Source organism: Melanerpes formicivorus, unplaced genomic scaffold (assembly GCF_026170545.1).
Source record: "Melanerpes formicivorus ecotype bairdi unplaced genomic scaffold, bMelFor1.0.p_v2 SCAF_26, whole genome shotgun sequence".
Taxonomy (NCBI): Eukaryota; Metazoa; Chordata; class Aves; order Piciformes; family Picidae; genus Melanerpes; species Melanerpes formicivorus.
In genome coordinates this window covers 9,245,819-9,265,510 of record NW_027142378.1, presented here as the reverse complement: position 1 = coordinate 9,265,510, position 19,692 = coordinate 9,245,819, and the positions used below count along the sequence as shown (strand labels likewise).

At 41.1% G+C, this 19,692-nt stretch overlaps 1 protein-coding gene and 1 long non-coding RNA gene across 3 annotated transcripts in view; one reads left to right on the top strand and one right to left on the bottom strand.

Moving 5' to 3' along the window:
- The window catches only part of LOC137448742 (uncharacterized), a 31,379-nt gene extending 23,959 nt beyond the window's left edge, over positions 1-7,420 (bottom strand). The window contains exons 1-3 of one of the 2 annotated variants that reach the window (XR_010989210.1): positions 7,340-7,420; positions 3,542-3,747; positions 1,870-2,024 (exon numbers count right to left, since the gene is read on the bottom strand). This is a non-coding gene — a long non-coding RNA (uncharacterized lncRNA). Of the gene's footprint in view, positions 1-1,869; positions 2,025-3,541; positions 3,748-4,087; positions 4,234-7,339 lie in introns of those variants that run through there. The other variant, XR_010989209.1, reaches the window with a different exon arrangement.
- A 1,392-nt stretch (positions 7,421-8,812) lies between these two features.
- Positions 8,813-19,231, top strand: LBR (lamin B receptor). Its single transcript, XM_068153562.1, has 13 exons — positions 8,813-8,993; positions 9,223-9,417; positions 10,126-10,209; positions 10,812-10,986; positions 11,636-11,832; positions 12,594-12,648; positions 14,403-14,597; positions 15,795-15,898; positions 16,600-16,725; positions 16,822-16,990; positions 18,130-18,210; positions 18,308-18,430; positions 18,923-19,231. The coding sequence occupies exons 1-13, from the start codon at positions 8,829-8,831 to the stop codon at positions 19,081-19,083; spliced, it is 1,830 nt and encodes a 609-aa protein (XP_068009663.1). The 5' UTR covers positions 8,813-8,828; the 3' UTR covers positions 19,084-19,231.
- The last annotated feature ends 461 nt before the right edge of the window (positions 19,232-19,692 follow it).

Sequence of the window (19,692 nt, the reverse complement as noted above, 5' to 3'; positions counted from 1 at the left end):
TTGATCTAGTGCAATAAAATCCACAGGTTAATTGCAAATTTCCTGCTCCTTTATAAAGAACCACTCTATCACTGAGTTGTTGGTTTTTTTTAATTACTTATACTAATTAAAGCAATCCCCAAAGTGTCTGAGCACAATCACACTCTTTCATCTTCACAACCACTTTAAAAGTGGATTTTCCTTACTTTTTGCCCAGCAGTTTGAGAAACAGAGAGAAGATTTTTTTTTTTGTCAATGTACAAAATTGGCAGAATTTTGCACATTGACAGAATTTTTCTACCAGGTTATGCTTTGTGACCTAAGATAGACAATATCTCTGTTCATCACCATCTACTCAGCTAGAACAGGTAAGTGCTTGACTGCATGTGTCATGAAGAGAGCTGTCAGCTAGGAGATTTCTTCTTCCATGTAAACAGTATTGGTACTCTCCCTAGCCAGGCTAGGATGCTTTGATCTATACATCAATACTAGAGAGAAGGAGAGAGGATATAGTGTGTATAGGTGTACACTATGTAGTATATGTATACGTAGCATATATGTATATAGAGCACATGTATATATGGTACATGTATATGTAGTATATGCATATGGTACACAAACACATATATATGCATGTTATTTAATATTAATGTTGTATAATAGACTATACAAAAACCACCCCACTTCATGAGTCTTATGGGTGTTTTCTTCCACAGAGGCAAGGGGCTAATCAGGAGAGGAAATAGGAGCTCATTACCCCACCCACTGCCAAAGCCTCTGCTAAAGCCATTTATCATCACATTTCTCAACTTTCTTGGGCTGGCAGCTTTATAGGAGGACTAATTTTTGCAATGTTTTTACAACAGCTATAGAAAAATAATGATAAAATAACCCCACAGTAAATTTAAGGACAGACAGGTAGGTATGGTACACATACATGGGAGCTCCTTAGCCAGCCAGGCTGTTAGATCTAGCTGTGGGACTGAAAAAGATCAACTTTGACCAGAAATGCTGTAAGTACTTCAGAGGTAAACAAATTCAGGGGAGTTCATGGTCAGCTCTTATTGCTACAGTGTGTTAAGGTTGTCTTCCTGAATACAGGGGAGTTCATGGTCGGCCCTTTTGGCTACAGTGTGTTAAGGCTGACTTTAATGAATATTGGTATACTTTTCCCTTGATCTTGCATAAGTGGTTTGGTGAATTTCAAAGTGAGTTTAGTTCTGTGAAAGACAGTATTGGTATAAGATTTTTCTTTTAAAAAGATTTATATTTTGAAAGAATCAAAAGATGCATCTTACTACATTAAAAGAGATAAGCAGAGGGCCAGAAACAGTGTAAAAATGAGTGTAAGAACTGATTTGCCTGGTTTAGTTAATTCTTTGGTCTTTGAACTTTATTGGAATGAGAACTCTTCTGAGATGGGATTTACTTGTCAGCCACTAATGTCATGCAAAATGAAAAATAAGAAGAGAAAAAATGCAAGATAGATATTGAGTATGCCAAGTGTGCAAGTATTATCGTATAGCAATGTTGGGTAGAAGGGCAGACTTCATGATCTTGGAAGGTTTTGCTAACTGTAATGATTTGCTGGCTAGCTACCACATGGCAAACTCTTACTGCTTGCTTCTGTGCATTTAAGAGTTGGTATGTGGACAAGTGTTCCACCTGATTTTCAAGAAATTGTGAGAGTACCTACCTCTGTGCATTAAATATCCAAACATTTTGTGAAATATGTGGACATGGCACTTCGGGACATGATTCGATGCCATGGCGGTCGTAGGTCGATGGTTGGACTTGATGATCTTAGAGGTCTGTCCCAACTGAAACCATTCTATGAGTCTGTATTTTTTTACTGAAATCAAAAGGAGAACAGGAGAACAGAGTACCCACCTCTATGCATTCAATATCCCAACGTTTTGTGAAACGTGGACATGGCACTTCAGGACATGATTCGATGCCATGGCGGTCATAGGTCGATGGTTGAACTTCATGATCTTGGAGGTCTCTCCCAACTGAACCCATTTTATGAGTCTGTATTTTTTTTACTGCAATCAAAAGGAGAGCATAGGGTTGCATTTTAAAGCATCAACATCTTACAGTGACACGGCTGTCCTGGTGCTTACAGGTCAAGGCGATATTGTAGTCCTTAATATTTATCATTAAAATGAAAGCCTGGAGAATTAGTTCCTCAGTTTCATGTTGCAAACTTATCTTTTTGTGAGTCTTCCATAGAGACACTGCAAACCTAACTTCCAGCAGTGCACAGGTACTATTTTGAGGAGGATGGTCTGATTTGACTTCACATTTGTTGTGCATAATGCCCCATTTGACCTTTAGTGGTCCCATAAATATTTCTGAAATAGTCTCTCGGATGTGTACCAATTATCAGCAGCTTCACTGGCTAAAGTGTGAGAAACTGTTCTTCATGGCCCAGTAGCTTTCTAATCCAGGTTCAATAAGCAATCTCCAAACCATTTCTCTAAATTTCTCTAAATGAGACAACAGCTGAAAGCCTTAATGTTTAAGGCATATTAATGGTAGGCCTCTGTTCCCCACAGAATGAAGCAGGCTCATTCTAAGCCTTAAAACATCTACTGAAAACAGTTCTAAACATTAACTGTAAACTGTGCAATAAGGCAAAAATCTTAGCTGGAAGAAAAAGCATTCATTATCTGAAGCCAGAAATGAAGCTTCGGTTACATCCTTTTGCATAACAAGTTATCAAATGTCATTCAGATAACAGCTGATTGCCTTACACAACTACTAAAGAACAAATTGATTCTGATGGCATTTATTCAAACCTAGGCATAAACAGGACTCTGGTTGGAGTAGCTTTTAACTTCATTTAGATGTTTCTAATTGCATCATGTAGTGAAAAATGATGCAGTGAGCGTGTTAAGAATGCATGAGAATAACAAAAGCTGAAGAAAATAAGCCCTGATAAATTTGGTATATGAAAAGAGGGGATACAAAAGAAAACGTTTTTAAAAATCACTTATTTGGTGAAATTAATAAAGTTCAAGACCAAACTAGACAGAATAAATATAATTAAAAAATTATCATTTGAAAGCTTGAGTCCTGCAATAATTAGGTAAAAAGTTTGCCACACTCTTAATTGTAACATCACAGGTGGAAACCATTACAAGGGGAGTGAAATTCAGTAAAAAATTTGTGAGCAAATAAGGAACAATGTACCTCAGACCAGTTAAGTCCGTGGTCTCTATGGGCTTTATTTCTGTTTGTTTGATTTTGGCTGTGGGTTTCGGGAGTTGGTTTTGTTTGTTTGTTTTGTGGCGACGTCAGTGCTAGTTCTGGGGCGAGTCTTTAATGAGACACACGTGTGTGTGTGATATTCAGAGTCGTCTGCGTTGCAAAACAGCGGTGGTGTCTTTTGGTATGATACTATGATACTATTCCTCGATTTGGGAAGCTTTATTAGGCCAGAACGATTTGGCTGCGTCTGGATTAAAGAGAATTTGGGAGATCCGTAACGACCGTTACAAACACCTCTGCATTTCATGCTTCAAAGGCTTCAGAGAGCCAAACACTCGAAACTACTTACATCAACACTCGCTCTGCACAAGTCGTTAACTTTTTCACAACCTATTTTTCTTCTGCCTGCTGAAATATTGCTTAGGCTTCCTGATTTCAAAATCTGCCAGGAACTCGAATGGTCTTTGTGGAAACGTTGCCCCAAAGAGCCAGTGGTAACCACGCACTGCTGCCGTTTTGGTTTTGTTTTTCTTGCACTCTTTTTTTCCTTCTTTTCTAAAGAGAGAAAGTGCATTTTTACCACATTTCAGCCTCAATTGGTGCATGGGGAGTTGTTTAAAGTAGGAGCATGAATCTTTCCGACTCAAAAGCCTCGGAGGCGAGAGGCGCAGAGCCCCATGCACAAAGCCCCCAGTTTTGTTTACTACCCTGAGGCAGGGCCTGTATGGCGCAGGCGCCTGAGGCAACACACCCATGTACAACACCCCCCCCCCCCCCCCCCCCAGCAGCTGCGGCCATGGCGACCGCGGCCTTTCCTCCCCGTTCTCCACCCCCGAACTTCCCTTCTCCTCCCATCGGGACATGCACCCTTTAGATACCCCCCCCACACACACACCCCGTTGCCGTGAAGGCCTAAAACCGCCCCGCTCATCCCCTCACCGGGGCGGGCAGGCAGCGGCCCTCAAGCGGGAGCACCGCGCCATCGGGCAGCAACCAATAGCGTGCGGCCACCCAGGATTCAAACAGAGGGTCGTAGCCAATGGGCGCGGTTGGCGGGCGGGAAGGGGGCGGGACGATTGGGCGGGCGGTTGCGCTGCTGTAACCGTCGCTCGGCGGTTGTTCCCATCAGCGAACAGTCTCGCGCTCGGGCCCGGTTCCCGCTGCTCCGCGGAAGCGCCTCCTGCCCGGCCCGGTGTGGGCGGGCGCCAGGTAAGGGAATGGCGGACCGGGGCAGGCGCAGACCGGGACACACCCCCCTTCGCGGCCTTCCCGGGGGGAAGGGCTCTGGCCAATCGCCGCTGCCGCCTCTCCCCGTTCCCCCCTCCTCCTTGCGCGGCCATCGGAGCGGGCTGCGGCCCCGCTCAGACCGTTCTCTCCCGGTGGCGCACGAACGGTGCTCTTTAATGTTGCCGGGACTGTTTGCTTGAGCCCTGAGGGCGGGGGTGGGCGGGGTTGGAGCTGGAGCTGGGCACCCGTGCTTTGTTCGAAACGCCGTCGCTCATGTCCACAGCGCTACCGCGACGCTGGGCCCGGCACGGGGAAAGGCCGCGGCCACTCCGTGTGGTGAGAGGGAGTCGTAGGAGAGGTGCGGAGGGGCGGCCTGGCCCGGTACGGCTCCTCCCTTCCCTCTCCCGGCAAAGGCCCCGCGCCAGGACTGGGCCAGGAGTCGGGCGGGGCGGGGCCGCGGAGCGGGGCGGAGGGGCCGGCCCTGCCCCCTCCCCCGGCACGTGGCTCCTTTCCTGTCAACGCCGCGCCGTCGCCGCTTTCACCTCTGGCGGCCCATGGCGGGGAACGGAGCTGCTCTCCGCTTTTCCTGCTTATACCGAAATGCTTTTTGGAGATGCTGATAGTTTTGTTGGTTTTTTTTTTGTTTGTTTGGTTGGTTGGTTTGGCTTGTTTTACCTTGAGCATTACTTGTGTTTGTTTTTAGCTGTTGAAGCTAATTTGGCTGTGCCAGCCAGCCTTGAACAGTGTTGGATGCCTCCACCGTTCTGGAGGTAAAGAACTGGAAATGTGGCATGAGTAATCGTAAGCCTCAAAAGGTTCTCCATAGCTCGGTTTCTTTGGTGAATTCAATAGTTACTTTCCATGCAGGCGTCTGTCTTGTTAGCCTTGACTGGCAATGTTTTCTTTTTTTTTCTTGCATTTCTTGTTTACTTAAGGTCACCTGGCTCGGTCCTCTCACACCTTGTCTAGCAGTGGTGAGATGTCAGAATTAGGAAGTTGAATCATTGGATGCACATGAATATTTCTCTTCCAAAAGGGGAAACTTTAGCGGGTTTTGAAGACTTCCTTTCTTTATTTTTCTTGATGCCAGTAATGGCTTTTGTTATTTGAAGAGATGAAGCAACTTGCAAAAGCTGTAGCGTTTTCAAGTGGTGTATATGGAATGAGGATGGCAGACCTTTCTCACAGAAAGCACAGGGTTGTAGAAAAAGCTCATAGTTTTTGATAGGGTGAGAAGTAATATTTACTTTCTAGTGTTTTGATCTCATTATTACAGTTCAATATTCAAGGAAAGAATGGAAAAGTAAGATAGTCTATCAATAAGACTGTGCATTGATTTTGAATGACAGGATAATATTTTTCACTTGCTTAAGTGTATTGTCCTGGAATTTCCTATGGTTGATAGCTACCTCAGGCTGAATTGCATAACACTGATTTAGCTTCAGGTCCTTGAACCACATGTTCCAACTTTTTAAAATTAACCTTGGCTCCTTTTGAGAGCAATGTTGGAGGAGGGGAAGACCTTTCTGTCTTTAAAACCAGCTAAATACTCAGGTTACCTTTTCTTTAGGCTGTCTTTGTGCTTGCACGCAAAAATGCCAGGTTTTGGAGTTTGACACAGGATGGTGAAAGACATTTTGTGTGCCCTTAGTAACAACTTGGTGAAAAATAGTTTGCCTTTTCCAAGAAGGACTTAAACTGCAAAGGTTGTTTTTCACAAGTTCATCCTAGGATCTGGCAGCTTTGTTCTGGTCGGGCTCTGAGTTTACAGATGATGCCTGAGGTGTTCCAGGTCAAGAGAAGAAACAGTTGCCTGGAGTGTAGGAAGTGTGACAGCAAAGAGGAAATGAAGTTTTAGATAAGGCTATGACATCTGGTGAAAGCTCTGACTGGACTTGGTGGAGTGTGTAGACTATTTACGGAAGAGGAGGAAGAAGCTGGAACTGTGAGAGACTGGGAAAAGAGCAGTAGTAGCTGTGAATCTCCTAATGAATTGTGTTTTTTGGTGAGAAAAATGGACAAGGAGACAGATGGGGATTGAGGTCAGATCTTGAGCCCAGAGGAACTGGATCTTGAGCAAAGAGGAACTGGAACTAGTCTGGTCAACAAGGGCAGAAAAAGCAGAAAATTCCCAAGGAATTCAAGGGGAGTAAGGAGAGAATGGAGAAGACTTTGAAACGGTAACATGAGAAGTATTTCAGAGTTGTAAGAAACAAGGCTGTGAATTTGAGGGGGTTAAAGTGAAGGGGATAAAACAGCTGGGGAAGTGGGAATTCAGAAGAATGAGAGAAAGTAAGGAGACCGTAGAAGACAGAGGAGCTGGAAGTGCATGTGCCTATAAGCACAGAGTAGACCTCTGATAATTTTTCTGACAGGCAAGAATCAGTGAAACCAAATGATAAACCTCACTTTTTTCACTCTTTCCATTATTTATACAGCAAAGGAGATGGCCAGATGTTTATCTTCTGAAGCAATTACGAATATTAGCAGTGAAGTGCACATGAGGGAGTTTTGCCAAAGTCTTTCCTTTCTTCTTTGGCTTTGGAGAGTTACACAGGTGTAAATCCAACAACAGCAACAGCTTCAGGAAATGCCAGGATGAAAGTTGATTAAAACCCCTCACAGCCTCATTTCCCAATGTTCTGTGGAAGTCTGTGATTGTATATTAGGAGGGTCTTTTTTTTTTTCTTTCTCCCCCAAAGAACCTTTACTTCTCACTGCAGGTCAGTTGATGTGTAACAAATGAGTATCTAGTGAAATAGCTAGTTTCACCTCATTTTGTGTGGCTTCATATCTTATTTATAGAAAACAAATTAAAATGCTTTGAAAAGGAAACATTTCCTAGTTTGTTCTCTCCCCTCCCAAGTTCCTGTGTTCATCATACAAATGGTGATATTACAGAAGTTAGTATGTATTTTACCTTAGATTTTAAAGATGCTCTCACTTTTTATGTTTAGACTTGAGTCAGAGAAGTTCAGGTTCAAATATCTTCTGCTGTGGATACCTGTTTTCAGAAGGCAATGACATTAATACTTTGAAAGAGTCATACAGGACTTCACATTTAAAAACGTAACTTCCTTTAAGTTGAAGTTGTGGTTTTCCTAGCACCCTGGTGTGGTGGACCAAAGGTGATAGTTACTTCAACCATGTTTTGCTAAAATCAAGTAAAAAAACCTTAGGTGCAGACAAGGGGAGAGAATTCAGTTTTTCAGAATATTATGCAGTAGCATTGATGCTGTACTTGGTTTTCCTCCAGGCCCCTGCAAAAGGCATTACGTGCCTTGTGCTAAATAGTTGGAAAAGAGACAATTTTCAACCCAGACAGGAGCCTAAATTCCAAAATGAGGAATGTTTTGCATAATAAATTGAAGAAAGTATGTAATGTGGCTCTATGTGTATTGAATAGATTGGGGATGTTTGATTTCAGTATTTTGAAATCATTACTTCTGTAATTTTTGTAGAACCATAGGAAAAGAGGGGTAGGAGGACACTTAGATACCATCTAATTCACTTTTTTCCCCCCTCTAGATAAGATTACGTTATGTAATTTTGGTCAAATATAACCTTTGCCTGGTTTTCATGGCCTCTTGATTGAGTACTGTTTCCAGCACTGGAGCCCCTATTACAAGAAAGATGTAGATGTGCTGGAACATGTCCAGAGAAGGACCATGAGAATGATGAGAGGGCTGGAGCTCCTCTCCTGTGAGGACAGGCTGAAAGTGTTGGGGTTGTTCAGTTTGGAGAAGGCTCCAAGGAGACCTTATTGTGGCCTGCCAGTATCTGAAGGGGGACTACAAGAAAGCCGGTAAGGGACTTTTTAGGGTGTTTAGTTGTGGTAGAACTAGGGAGAATGGATCTAAGCTAGAGGAGGGTGTACTTAGATTACATGTTAGGAGGAAGTTCTTCATAAGGGTGGTGAGACACTGGAGCAGGTTGCCCAGGGAGGTGGTGGAAGCCCCATCCCTGGGTGTTTTTAAGGTCAGGCTGGATGGGGCCCTGGGCAACCTGATCTAGTGTGAGGTGTCCCTGTCCATGGCTGGGGGAAGTTGGAACTGGATGATCCTTGAGGTCTTCCAACCCTGACAATTCCAAAATTCTGAGATAGTTTATCATAGTTGAATGCTGGTCTAGATGTACTGTTAAAGCATTTGGATATTTTTGAATAACTTCAATCTTTGCTGTATTTTAAGCCTGGGTTGTTTTTTTTTTCTGTCTACTGTTAATTTTGAAAAGAGATCATTGTTGTTGGGTTTTTTGCCTTATAAGGCAGCTTTTTGCTTATTTAAGGTGAAGAGTTGTTTACTTTAGAGTTCACTTGTTCCAGGCTAAATGATATGGAAAGAACAGGGGGAAAAGTCAGCCTAATGTTTAAGTGTACTGATTTGTTTTATAGGGATTCCTTTGGGAAAATGCCGAGCCGAAAGTTTGCTGATGGCGAGGTGGTGATGGGCCGTTGGCCAGGAAGTGTCCTGTACTATGAAGTACAAGTGGCAAGTTATGATGATGTTGCTCATCTTTACACTGTTAAGTACAAAGATGGGACTGAACTTGAATTGAAAGAAAGTGATATAAGGGTGAGTACACATTTATATAATGAGTATTTCTGATTGAATATTATCTTGATACAAATAAAACAGTACCTCTTCTCTAAGTGACATCTCAAGTAGAAGTTCAGAATGCTGACCTGAGATAGACTACTGTTTTCCTGCTTTGTGGCTTTCCAACTTGCCACTTTGTGCTTGCAGGTGGTTGTGTTTTGGAACCTCAAGATAAGATTTTGCTTTGTTTCCCTCCTTCTTTTAGACACTATCATCATTCAAGCACAGGAAGAGCCAGTCCTCTTCAAGCTCACCCTCCAGAAGAAGTAGTAGCAGATCTCGATCTCGATCCAGATCTCCTGGTCGGCCAGCAAAAGGCAGACGTCGTTCTTCTTCCCAAAGCAGAGAACATAAAGAAGACAAGAAGAAAAATGTTCAGGAAACCAACTTAGTTCCACTGGTATTACTTTTTTTGCTTGTTCTTTGTGTGTGGGGTTGCTGAATTTTTATAAAAAAACAAATTTTTGCTGTTTACAAAAGATTTGGCTTATGCATACTGGGTTTATTACTGTAAAAATAGAATCATGGAATCAATAAGGTTGGAAAAGACCTCAGAGATCATCAAGTGCAACCTGTCACCCAACACCTCATGACTAACTAAACCATGGTTTCAAGTGCCACATCCAATCCTTTTTTGAACAGCTCCAGGGATGGTGACTCCACCACCGCCCCGGGCAGCCCATGCCTAAACTTCCCCTGGCACAGCTTGAGGCTGTAGTTTACATTTCCTAAACAACATAATTAGCTGCAAAAGTGTATCTCAGAACTGCCTTTTTTACTTTGAAATAAAGCTTTCTAACTTGCTGAGTTGTAAGGAGGTTCTTGAAAGGTAAACATACTTTAAGTCCAGTTCAGTTCAACGGTACTGTAAAGTTCTCAGAATTCAATGTTTTCATATTTTAGTATTGAAGCAATGAAGCTGCATTAGCTTCTGGTTGTGAAATGGGGCAAAGGTAGCTGACTTCTAAGATGTATTGATCAATATGTGGCAGGTAGGCATCAGAATTTAATGTAAAATGAGTTCTGTTTTCATTAAAACAGTAATGGAGAACATGAGCCTTCTGTCAGAGAATTGTTAAAACCATAGTTTTGGGTTTTTTTTAACCAGAAACCAAGTGAGAATAACACCAGAAGCTACAACGGTGAACCTGAGAGTACAGAACAAAATGACACATCCTTCACAGCCTTGGAGGTAAGAACATTTTATTTACTCTTAGTTTTATGTTGCATTCATATCACTCTTGGAAATCCTTAGAAAAGAGCAACGCAGTCATCAAGGAGAAATAGAATGCAACATAAAAACTTAAGTTGAATAAGTTTGTTGTTCTGTGAGCTAAATTCAGGGGAGAGAGAGATGGAGTTCCCAGAAGGGAAGAGTGCTAGAGCAGTGTAACATTCTTTTTTCTTGTGTGTTTTTTCTCATCAAGCCCTCACTGGTTGCTTGTGTTCATTCCTATGCTTTTTACAGTATGGATGTTTGGCCATAGAAAGGGAATTAGTATTTTAAAGTCAAACCTGTTCCTTAGTCCTGCTTGTTAGCTAATACACAAAGAGCAGAAGAGCAAAGAGAGTGGGAATGGTTTACTTGTATTGGAACTGGTGCTGACATATAATCATGACCTAAGTGTAAAACTGGTTTTGCCAGTCTCTTCATATAAATTCATAAACTTAAACACTGCATAGCTGTAGAGCAGGTTGTATATTGGTGTTTTATACTGAGTAATATTTGCCTACAAATGAAATAGTGGTGTAAATGAAATCACTAGTAATTTTTTTTTTTTCATTCATTAACAGCAGAAGTTCAAACCAGACCTGGATATAGACCGTGTGCTTGAACACTACGGCTTGCGCCCAAGAAAAGAGGAGAAGAAAAAGGAAGAGATCTATTCAGAGAAAAAGATTTTTGAAACTATAAAAACAGAGAAAGCACCACCAAAAACCAAGGAGCTAGAGTTTGGAGGAAGAATTGGTATGTATGCAAATTGTCTTTATAGCTGAAGATTAGTCCCTTCATGGTTTTTTGGTTATTGGCCATGCTGTCACATCAAGAACTGGTTTTACATGCTTTGGACCCTGACTGCAGAATCCATAGTCAGATGACAGCATTCCACTTAGTCTGCAGTGGGGTTGGTGGCAGTCAAGGAACAGTTGTCATACTTTGTTCTCTTGTGGAATGGAGTGAAGGTCTTGAGTCTTCCTTTCAACAGCGAGATTGAAATATTTCCAAATGAAATTTAAGAAATAATTAACAAGGTTTTTACATTTTTAAAAACTATGTTCTTCAAAGTCAGTAGTAAAGAATTCTTCTTTGTAGGGGTGGGTTGGTTGGTTGGTTTTCCCTGTTTATTGGGATTTTGGGGATGGGTATTTTTGGTTGGTTGGTTGTTTATTTTTTTGGACAAGGGATATAAGTGGATGTGATCCCTTTTGGAAGTGCAAAGTGTGTCTGGCTCATGACATAAGTGGGGGATTGCTGCTCTTTGCCTTCAGGAATAGATAATGGCAAGGTCATCTTGATAACTGAAGTTAATATTGAGCTTTATTAGTGGGATCAAAACTAGTTATTTTTTTCTATTTTCTATGTTTATCTTCTACCATGGCATGATGTTTGTTTACAGGGACCTTTCTGCTGATATTTTTCTTGCCTGCTACTGTGTTCTACTTGCTGTCAATGTGCAAACAAGATGACCCCAGTATTCTGAACTTCCCTCCTCCTCTCCCAGCACTTGAAAGTCTTTGGGAAACTAGAGTGTTTGGTGTGTTTCTTCTGTGGTTTGCCCTTCAAGCTCTGTTTTACTTACTGCCAATTGGAAAGGTAAGCAGTCCAGGAGCAGTTAGGTCTTTATGAGTAATTAACTTGTGTGTTAACCTGGAAGGTAGGTTACTTTCTTAATGCAGTGATCTTGAAAGCAAATTAATTAGTTTTCCATATTAAGCTGAAATGTGACTACTGCACACTTCTTTAAGCTTGAAATACTGCATTTTCTTAATGTCATGGCTCTGCATTTCACAGCCTTACAGCAGAAGAGGTGGAAGGCATGATGCAGAAGCTCAAATCAATGCATAGATAGAATTTGTTTGATTGATGAAATTCTTCTAGGATTCTGACTTGTAAATTGATGAACTGTTTGATAATTTCTTACTGCTACACAGTGTTTTGGAATGCAGGCTTCATTTATGGGGTGCTGTAAAATTTTCTAGCTCTATGTGTATTGGACAAATAGTCTGCTGCACTCATCTTGTAATTTGAGGGATGCTGGCAGATTCTGAAAGAATAAGTGGATTGTTCCATCGTGGTGTTCTGTTGCTATACAGTGATTGGAGGTGATCTGTTGCCTTGAGGCTAGTTAGGAAGAGATTTATTTTTTAAGAAAACATTTTTATTTGAAACTTTACTCTCTCTCTCTTGATAATCCAAGTATGCTTTTGAGATCAGTGCGTGATCTTCAGACCGGAATGTGTGCATCTGATTACCTTAATTGAACGTCTTCATAGCAGACACGCATTTCATTTCCTTTCCCCTGCCAGAGCTCCCTAAAGCAGTTTGAATACACTGGTATTTTGTTTTCTTCTCAGGTGGTAGAAGGCCTGCCTCTTTCAAGTGGGAAGAAGCTGCACTATCGGATAAATGGTAAGTGTGCTGCAGTTGCTTACTCCAAATCACTACCTGAACTGCAGGGCTCAGTATTTGCAAGGTACAAAGAAATAAAGATGCACTCCATGATCAAACTAGGTGTCTGTTGTCAGTCTTTCATACAACAGGTTGAGCCTTTATGTGGAAGAATGTGAGGGGCTAACGGCTCCAAGAGGAAAAACATTACACTGTACAGGGCATCTGGTCTGCATGCAGTTGTGATTGGTGACTCCTTTCATACAGCTTAGAAATGGTCAAGATCTCTTTTCATACAGCTGAGTCATGCTCGTTTAGGAAAGACATCTGCTGTGGTGATGATGTTCAGGAATGATCTGAAGAGATTTTTATCCCATGTGTCTAGATCATCTTGAATGCCTGTGATTTACAGACTAGTAAGAAGTGTGTCTTAGTTGATTTAAGATGTTCTTATTCTTGCCTGGCAAAGAACAATTCTGAGTCCTTATTCAGATCTGATTTAACTTCCTATGAATAAGGTGAACTTTTTGTCTAGCTTTAGAGTACAGTCTAATGTATTAGAGCAGTGCTACTTCTTCAGGCTTAAACAGAAGAGTGTACTTTGACTTGTGGGTATTCCAGACTACTTGTGTGGAGGACACTATCCAGTGTTATATTACAAAGTTCAGTAGGTTTTTGTAGTCTAGGAAGATGTACCATTTAGAAGTCTGGAATAGGGCTGTAAATAATAGAAGAAGAGTGAGCTGTGGCCTGTGGAAGTGAGACATGTTGAGGCTGCTTCAGAACAATTTTGCTTTTGGTCTTCTGCCTTTAGTAGGGGCACAGTCCTGCAGTGTTGTTTTGGTGGTTGTTGTGGGTTCCCTCCATATTCTAATGAAGGGAAAAAATAAGCTACATGATTTGTTTTACAAAGAGGGGGTTGGGGGGTAGAATGGGCAGAGAAGTTATATTCTTGCTGCTTCAAATACTAAATCTTGAAGTTTTCCATCAGAACATTGGGAAACTTTTTTTTTTGTACTGTGAGTATGACTGAGCACTGACACAGGTGGCCCACAGAAATTACAGCATCTCCATTCTTGAAGATATTCAAAAGCCATGTGGGTATGGTCCTGGGCAACCAGGTCCACGTAGGCCTGCTTGAGCAGGAGGGTTGGCCTGGGTGAGCCCTTGAGCTCCCATCTAACCTCAACCCTTGTGACCCTGGGAAAGGGTTCACAGAAGGTACCTAAGAACTGCATAAGACTACCTGCTAGATTTTGTTCCATTCTATGTGATTTTACAGTCTCAAAGTACAGAAAGGTTTGTGTTCAAGTTTTGACTCGATAGTTCATAATTTAATTGCCACTAAATGTGCCAAGGTGTATATGAATGTAATTATTTTCTTCTTCATCTTAAATGAGCTGTCCCATAGGTAAGATTTTATGACTTGCTGTCATTATGCAGTAGTAGTGTCAGTGTTCATTTTTTTTCCCCCACTGAAATCTGAATCCTGTGTTATAAAAAATGTAGGAGCATTTGGAGTGTTCCTGCCTCCTGTCCTCCTGATGAGCACAGGGGATTTGAGGGTGTAGATAAAATGTCTTAGGTGTCTTGCTGTGCCCTAGAAAGTTTGAACCTCAAGAGCATGGGATGTGGAAGACTTACTGAAATACAGAAAAATCATGGAAGAAGTAAAAATGCAGAAAGGTTGGAGTGGGAAGGTTCTGCTGAAATGCTTGGGTCTATTATTCTTTTAAATTAGTTTGGCTAACATGGCTTTTTTCTATATCTTCCAGGGTTTTATGCTTTTATGTTGACTGCTGCAGCAATTGGAGCTTTATTATACTTTCAATTGGAACTTCACTATTTGTATGATCACTTCATGCAGTTTGCAGTGTCAGCTGCAGTTTTTTCTATGGGGCTGAGCATTTTTCTCTATATTCGGTCCCTGAGAGCACCTGAGGAAGAACTAGCACCAAGTGGAAATTCTGGTGAGTAACATTGTGGGTAATTTCTTTCCAGTTGTTTGCTGCAGATTGTTTTGTTATGAACTGAAGGTTAGATTTAGGGCTGGTTATTTTAGTACTGTGACTTTCTGCCAACTTAAAGCTCGTGTTTCGAGTTATATGGCAGGTTTTTGCTCACACTCAGATACTGTGAAATGCTTAAAATTTTAGTTGGATAATCTTGAATAGCTCATGCAAAAATGTCTTGGCTGGTCTAGTCTCCTAGGACTGAGAGGACAGTTCCTTCTGTTTCTAGCATTTGTCCAAGAGGCTTGTCTGGCTTGCTTCATAGTGCCCCTCCTAGTGGGCCTTTTCCTGAAGCGGTTGGGAACAGAAAGAAAACCTGAAAAATGTAGCTGCTTTGGCAGGGGAAGTTGGGTACAGAGCTTGAAATTATGGTGTGTTTCTAAATGTTTATTTTGCAGTGTCCTTTTAAACTCAGTTCAGCCAACTAGATTTTGTCAGAATTTTTCAGTCAGTCATGTGTCTGCCTGCCTAGAAAGTATCAGTTACATGCATGTGTTTTTTGTAGGACAAAACATAGATTGAGAAGTTGATCAATATTAAATTGCTTTTAAAAATCACAGAGTAGCTAAGAGAATTAATGAATAGAACATGTAGTTTATTAAAAATGGAATGTTCAGATATCCCCAGTTCTTTTATCAGTGCAGCATATACAGGTGTGAAGTGATGTAATAAATGATCATAAATAGTTTTTCTTTTCCTATGAAGTAGTGAAGGTGTTATGTTTTCTTTCTTATCCATCTCTTTTGATGGACAGCTAAATCATCACAGCTAAAGGAAGTCTTGCTCCAAGAGAAGAGCAGTGAAGTAGGAGGAAGAGTAGGATTAATTAATATACCATAAGATCATGCTCATGGAAACTGATGTGAGCAACAGGATAAGGCTGAAAATAAAGAAGGAGCAAGTGTCCAGAAGCCTACAGTGACATCTAAGGTGTTTGGTCCTCCAAATTAAAATATTTGAGTCTCCTAGAAGATAAAACATGTGGGATTTGCTTTGTATTTTGCATATACACTCCTATTTTCCTTGCTAATCTACAGGCTTAATTTTATTTATGAGAGAGAGAACTTTAGTAGAAAGTGGGAACTGCTTGATGGAGAGGAGTGCAGCAGCAGGCAGAATGGGAGTATTGCTAACAAAACCTTGTTTTATCTGCAGGGTATTTGATTTATGATTTTTTTATTGGACATGAATTAAACCCTCGTATTGGCAGCTTTGACCTCAAATACTTCTGCGAGTTGCGTCCAGGATTAATTGGCTGGGTGAGTCAGTAATCTGAGTGAGTTTCTTTAAATATTTCATCATTGGGTCTTTTATAAGATGACACAGTCTCAGGCTGTGCCAGGGGAGGTTCAGGTTGGATGTTAGGAGGAAGTTCTATACAGAGAGAGTGATTGCCCCTTGGAATGGGCTGCCCAAGGAGGTGGTGGAGTCGCCGTCATTGGAGGTGTTCAGGAGGAGACTTGATGGGGTGCTTGGTGCCATGGGTTAGCTGTTTGGGTGGGTTGGATTGGTTGATCTTGAAGGTCTCTTCCAACCTGGTTTGGTTTATTCTAAATAAAGTTTATTCTAAAATATAGAGAGAGATATCTATAGATAGATATGTGTGTGTGTGTATATATATATATAAATGGTATTAAAGATACACTGTATATTCATTAAAAAAAAGTACCTTGCAGTTCCATGTTGCCAGAGTTTGAATAATAATTTCGATTCACTTTAAGAATATTGTTGCATTTTAGCTGCTTTGCTTTGTGAGCAATGAAACCCCTTCTTAAAAGATGCATCTGTTGAGGTTTTAACAGCTTCAGAAGTGTAGTTAGTTGCAAACTGTGGCTTGTGAAGTAGGTTACTTGTTTAAACGTAGACACTGGTCAAAACCAGGTGTGTTAACACTGTGGTTAGTAGACTAGAAAGGAACCCTTTCTTTTACAAGAATAATATTTTTTTTCCCCCGATCTAGGTTGTTATAAACCTGGCAATGCTCCTGGCTGAGATGAAGATACACAATCTAAGTATGCCATCACTGTCAATGATACTTGTGAATTGCTTCCAGCTTCTCTATGTGGTGGATGCTCTTTGGAATGAGGTAAAGGGCAGTGATACTTAGCTGTTACCATTTCTCATTGCAATGTTAGATGAATGAAGCTTTGTAAATTCTGAATTCCTTCCTCCCTGTATCTAGGAAGCTGTTTTAACTACAATGGATATTACCCACGATGGATTTGGATTCATGCTGGCATTTGGAGATTTGGTGTGGGTTCCCTTTGTCTACAGTCTGCAGGCCTTCTATTTAGTTGGCCATCCTACTTCAATTTCATGGCCTGTTGCTGTTGCAATTACTATTCTGAACTGTAAGTTACAGTGACTGTTGTTGCTAGTGGCAGGAACAGTGATTTTGCTTCTTTGAGTTCTAAAGTGAAGCTTGAGCAGTGGTGCTATTTTCTGTATTGCCACAGCTGGTGCAAGCATGTTTGTGGGTACTGGTTAATATAAATTATTATTAGTATGAAATGAAGGATAAATGAGACCCTGGACACCTCATCATTGTGTTGAGATGGGTAGATACTGTCTGGAGTTTCAGACCTGACTAGAAACGTGTTGAATGAAGTGTAGCAGATGCCTTTTCAAGTCAAGTCTGAGTGACTGCAAGTGACTTACAAATAAGATGGCAATAGCTTGTTGCCTATGCTCTTAGGGAGCAAGGAGGGGTTGTTTAACAATTCACATCTCTCTCCTTGATGCCCCATAAAAGGAACTTTTTTTTTGTAGACATGACAAAGAATTTAAACACATGGAAGGAAGACAAAGGCATACAAATTAGTATGTGCAATTCTGAGAAAGACAACATTAATTCTTCTTCCTTTTTAGCCTTTTTGTTTTAAAACACCTTGATTTGGAGGAGGTTGTGCTTGTGGTTTTTTCAATACAGCCTTGAAAAAAGCAAATGTAAGCTGACTTGTGAAAATGATGGGGGAAATTAATTCCAAACCCAGATAAAACTTTGTTATCTGGATCTTCAAATAATGTCAACTTGTAATTAGCTGATGAACTTGTGGAAAGGGCAGTGCAGCCACATACTAGGCTGTTAATCAGCCATGGTTGGACTTGATGAACTTAAAGGTCTTTTCCAACTGAAACAGCTCTGTGATTCTAATAGAGCTGTAATCTTGAGACTGCAGCACATCAGCTTTTCTGAATTTCAGGCCCAATGTTACATTAGCAAACTGCAAGTCAGATACAAATGTAAAAGTAGACATGAAAATAATGCTGCTCCATTATCTTAAAAACTCGAAAGTACCAGCAGATAAGCAGCATCTCTGGCAAGTTAAGAGCTCTGAGAAACAGAATATATCAGATACATCTCTGAGGAAAAGACTGCTGTAACGGGAGTGGCAGGGAGCATGGGGAAGGTTCTGTTATTGGTTTGGGTTGCTTTTTTATTGAAGGAGAGACAACTTGAAAATGCAAATGAAATATTACTTCTTTTCAGGTGTTGGATATTACATATTCCGTAGTGCAAACTCGCAGAAAAATAACTTCCGAAGGAACCCAGCAGATCCCAAACTGGCCTGTAAGTGCATGTGTTCAGTTGTTACACAATGTCCCTTTAAAGGTGCTCGTAAATGCACATTTCAGTTGGTGTAATGACTACAACACTCTATTCACAGATCTGAAATTTATACCCACTGCAACTGGAAAAGGGCTCCTGGTCACAGGTTGGTGGGGTTTTGTTCGTCACCCGAATTACCTTGGGGACATCATCATGGCTCTAGCATGGTCTCTACCCTGTGGTAAGTGTATTTTATCAAGAATTTGGTCTCCTCAGAGCCTTTTCTTTTCCAGACTGAACAACCCCAACTCTCTCAGCCCCTCCTCAAGGCAAGGTGCTCCAGCCCTCTGCTCATCTTTGTGCCCACTTCCCTGGGCAGCCCATTTCAATGGCCAGTCACTCTTTCTGTGAAGAGTTTCTTCCTCACATCTTTGAATTATGGGATAGATTCAGTGATCTCAAAGGTCTTTCTAACCTAAACGATTAGATATTGGAGTAGTCTCCCAAAGGAAGTAGAGGATTCCCCTACATTTGGGGACAGTTTTAAGACTCAGCTTGACAGGGTGCCAGGCCATCTTACTTCAGCTGTGGTATTGTTGGACCAGATGATCCTTGGAATCCCTCCCTTCCAATCTGGCACGCTGTGATTCTCTGTCACTAGTAGCTAACATTTCTGGATTATTTGTGGGGGTTTTTGGTGTACTCAAAGTAACTTTTTCACTTTATCCTACAGGTTTCAATCATATTTTACCTTATTTCTACGTGATCTACTTCATCTGCTTGCTTGTCCATCGAGAAGCCCGTGATGAACATCACTGTAAGCAAAAATATGGCTTGGCCTGGGAAAAGTATTGTCAGCGTGTCCCATACCGCATCTTCCCTTACATCTACTAGAGCACTCCAGCTGCCTGATCTGCAAATTACTTCTAAAGTTAGTTTCTGTGCAAATAAAAATATACCTCTTACCTTTGCACTTGGTCTATTTGTTATTTAGACTTTTTTTTTAAAAAAAGAAAAAGAAAAAACCAAGAGAAACAAAAAAACCAACAACGAAAAAGTGACCAAACAGTGGAGTGCATCAGCAGGTATCTATGAGTCATCTTCTCCATCAGTTATGTGAACTGACTGTCTGTGACTTCAATTTTTTTAAAAGAATTGTGAATTTTTAAATGTCTTGGAGCCCTAATACTTCAATTTGAGTTTATCTAGAATCTGGAGTTTACATTTTGTCTTTTTTTTTTACTGCATCTATTAAGCACTGTGATGTAAATTATATTATTTTCCTAATACAATAAATACAGAAATTCCATCCAGTTAATTATTTCCTTTTTTTGGGGGGGTGTTATTTGTACCATCTAACTTCAGATGTCTGACAGATTTGCCTGAATTCAGAGTCTTTTTGGTTGGTGGAACTGAAAGCAGAGGATTTGACCTATGAGGGACCTGTGCTGCTGGCAAGTGCTGCACTGCAGCCCCAGGCCAAGACGTAACAGCTCACCTGGG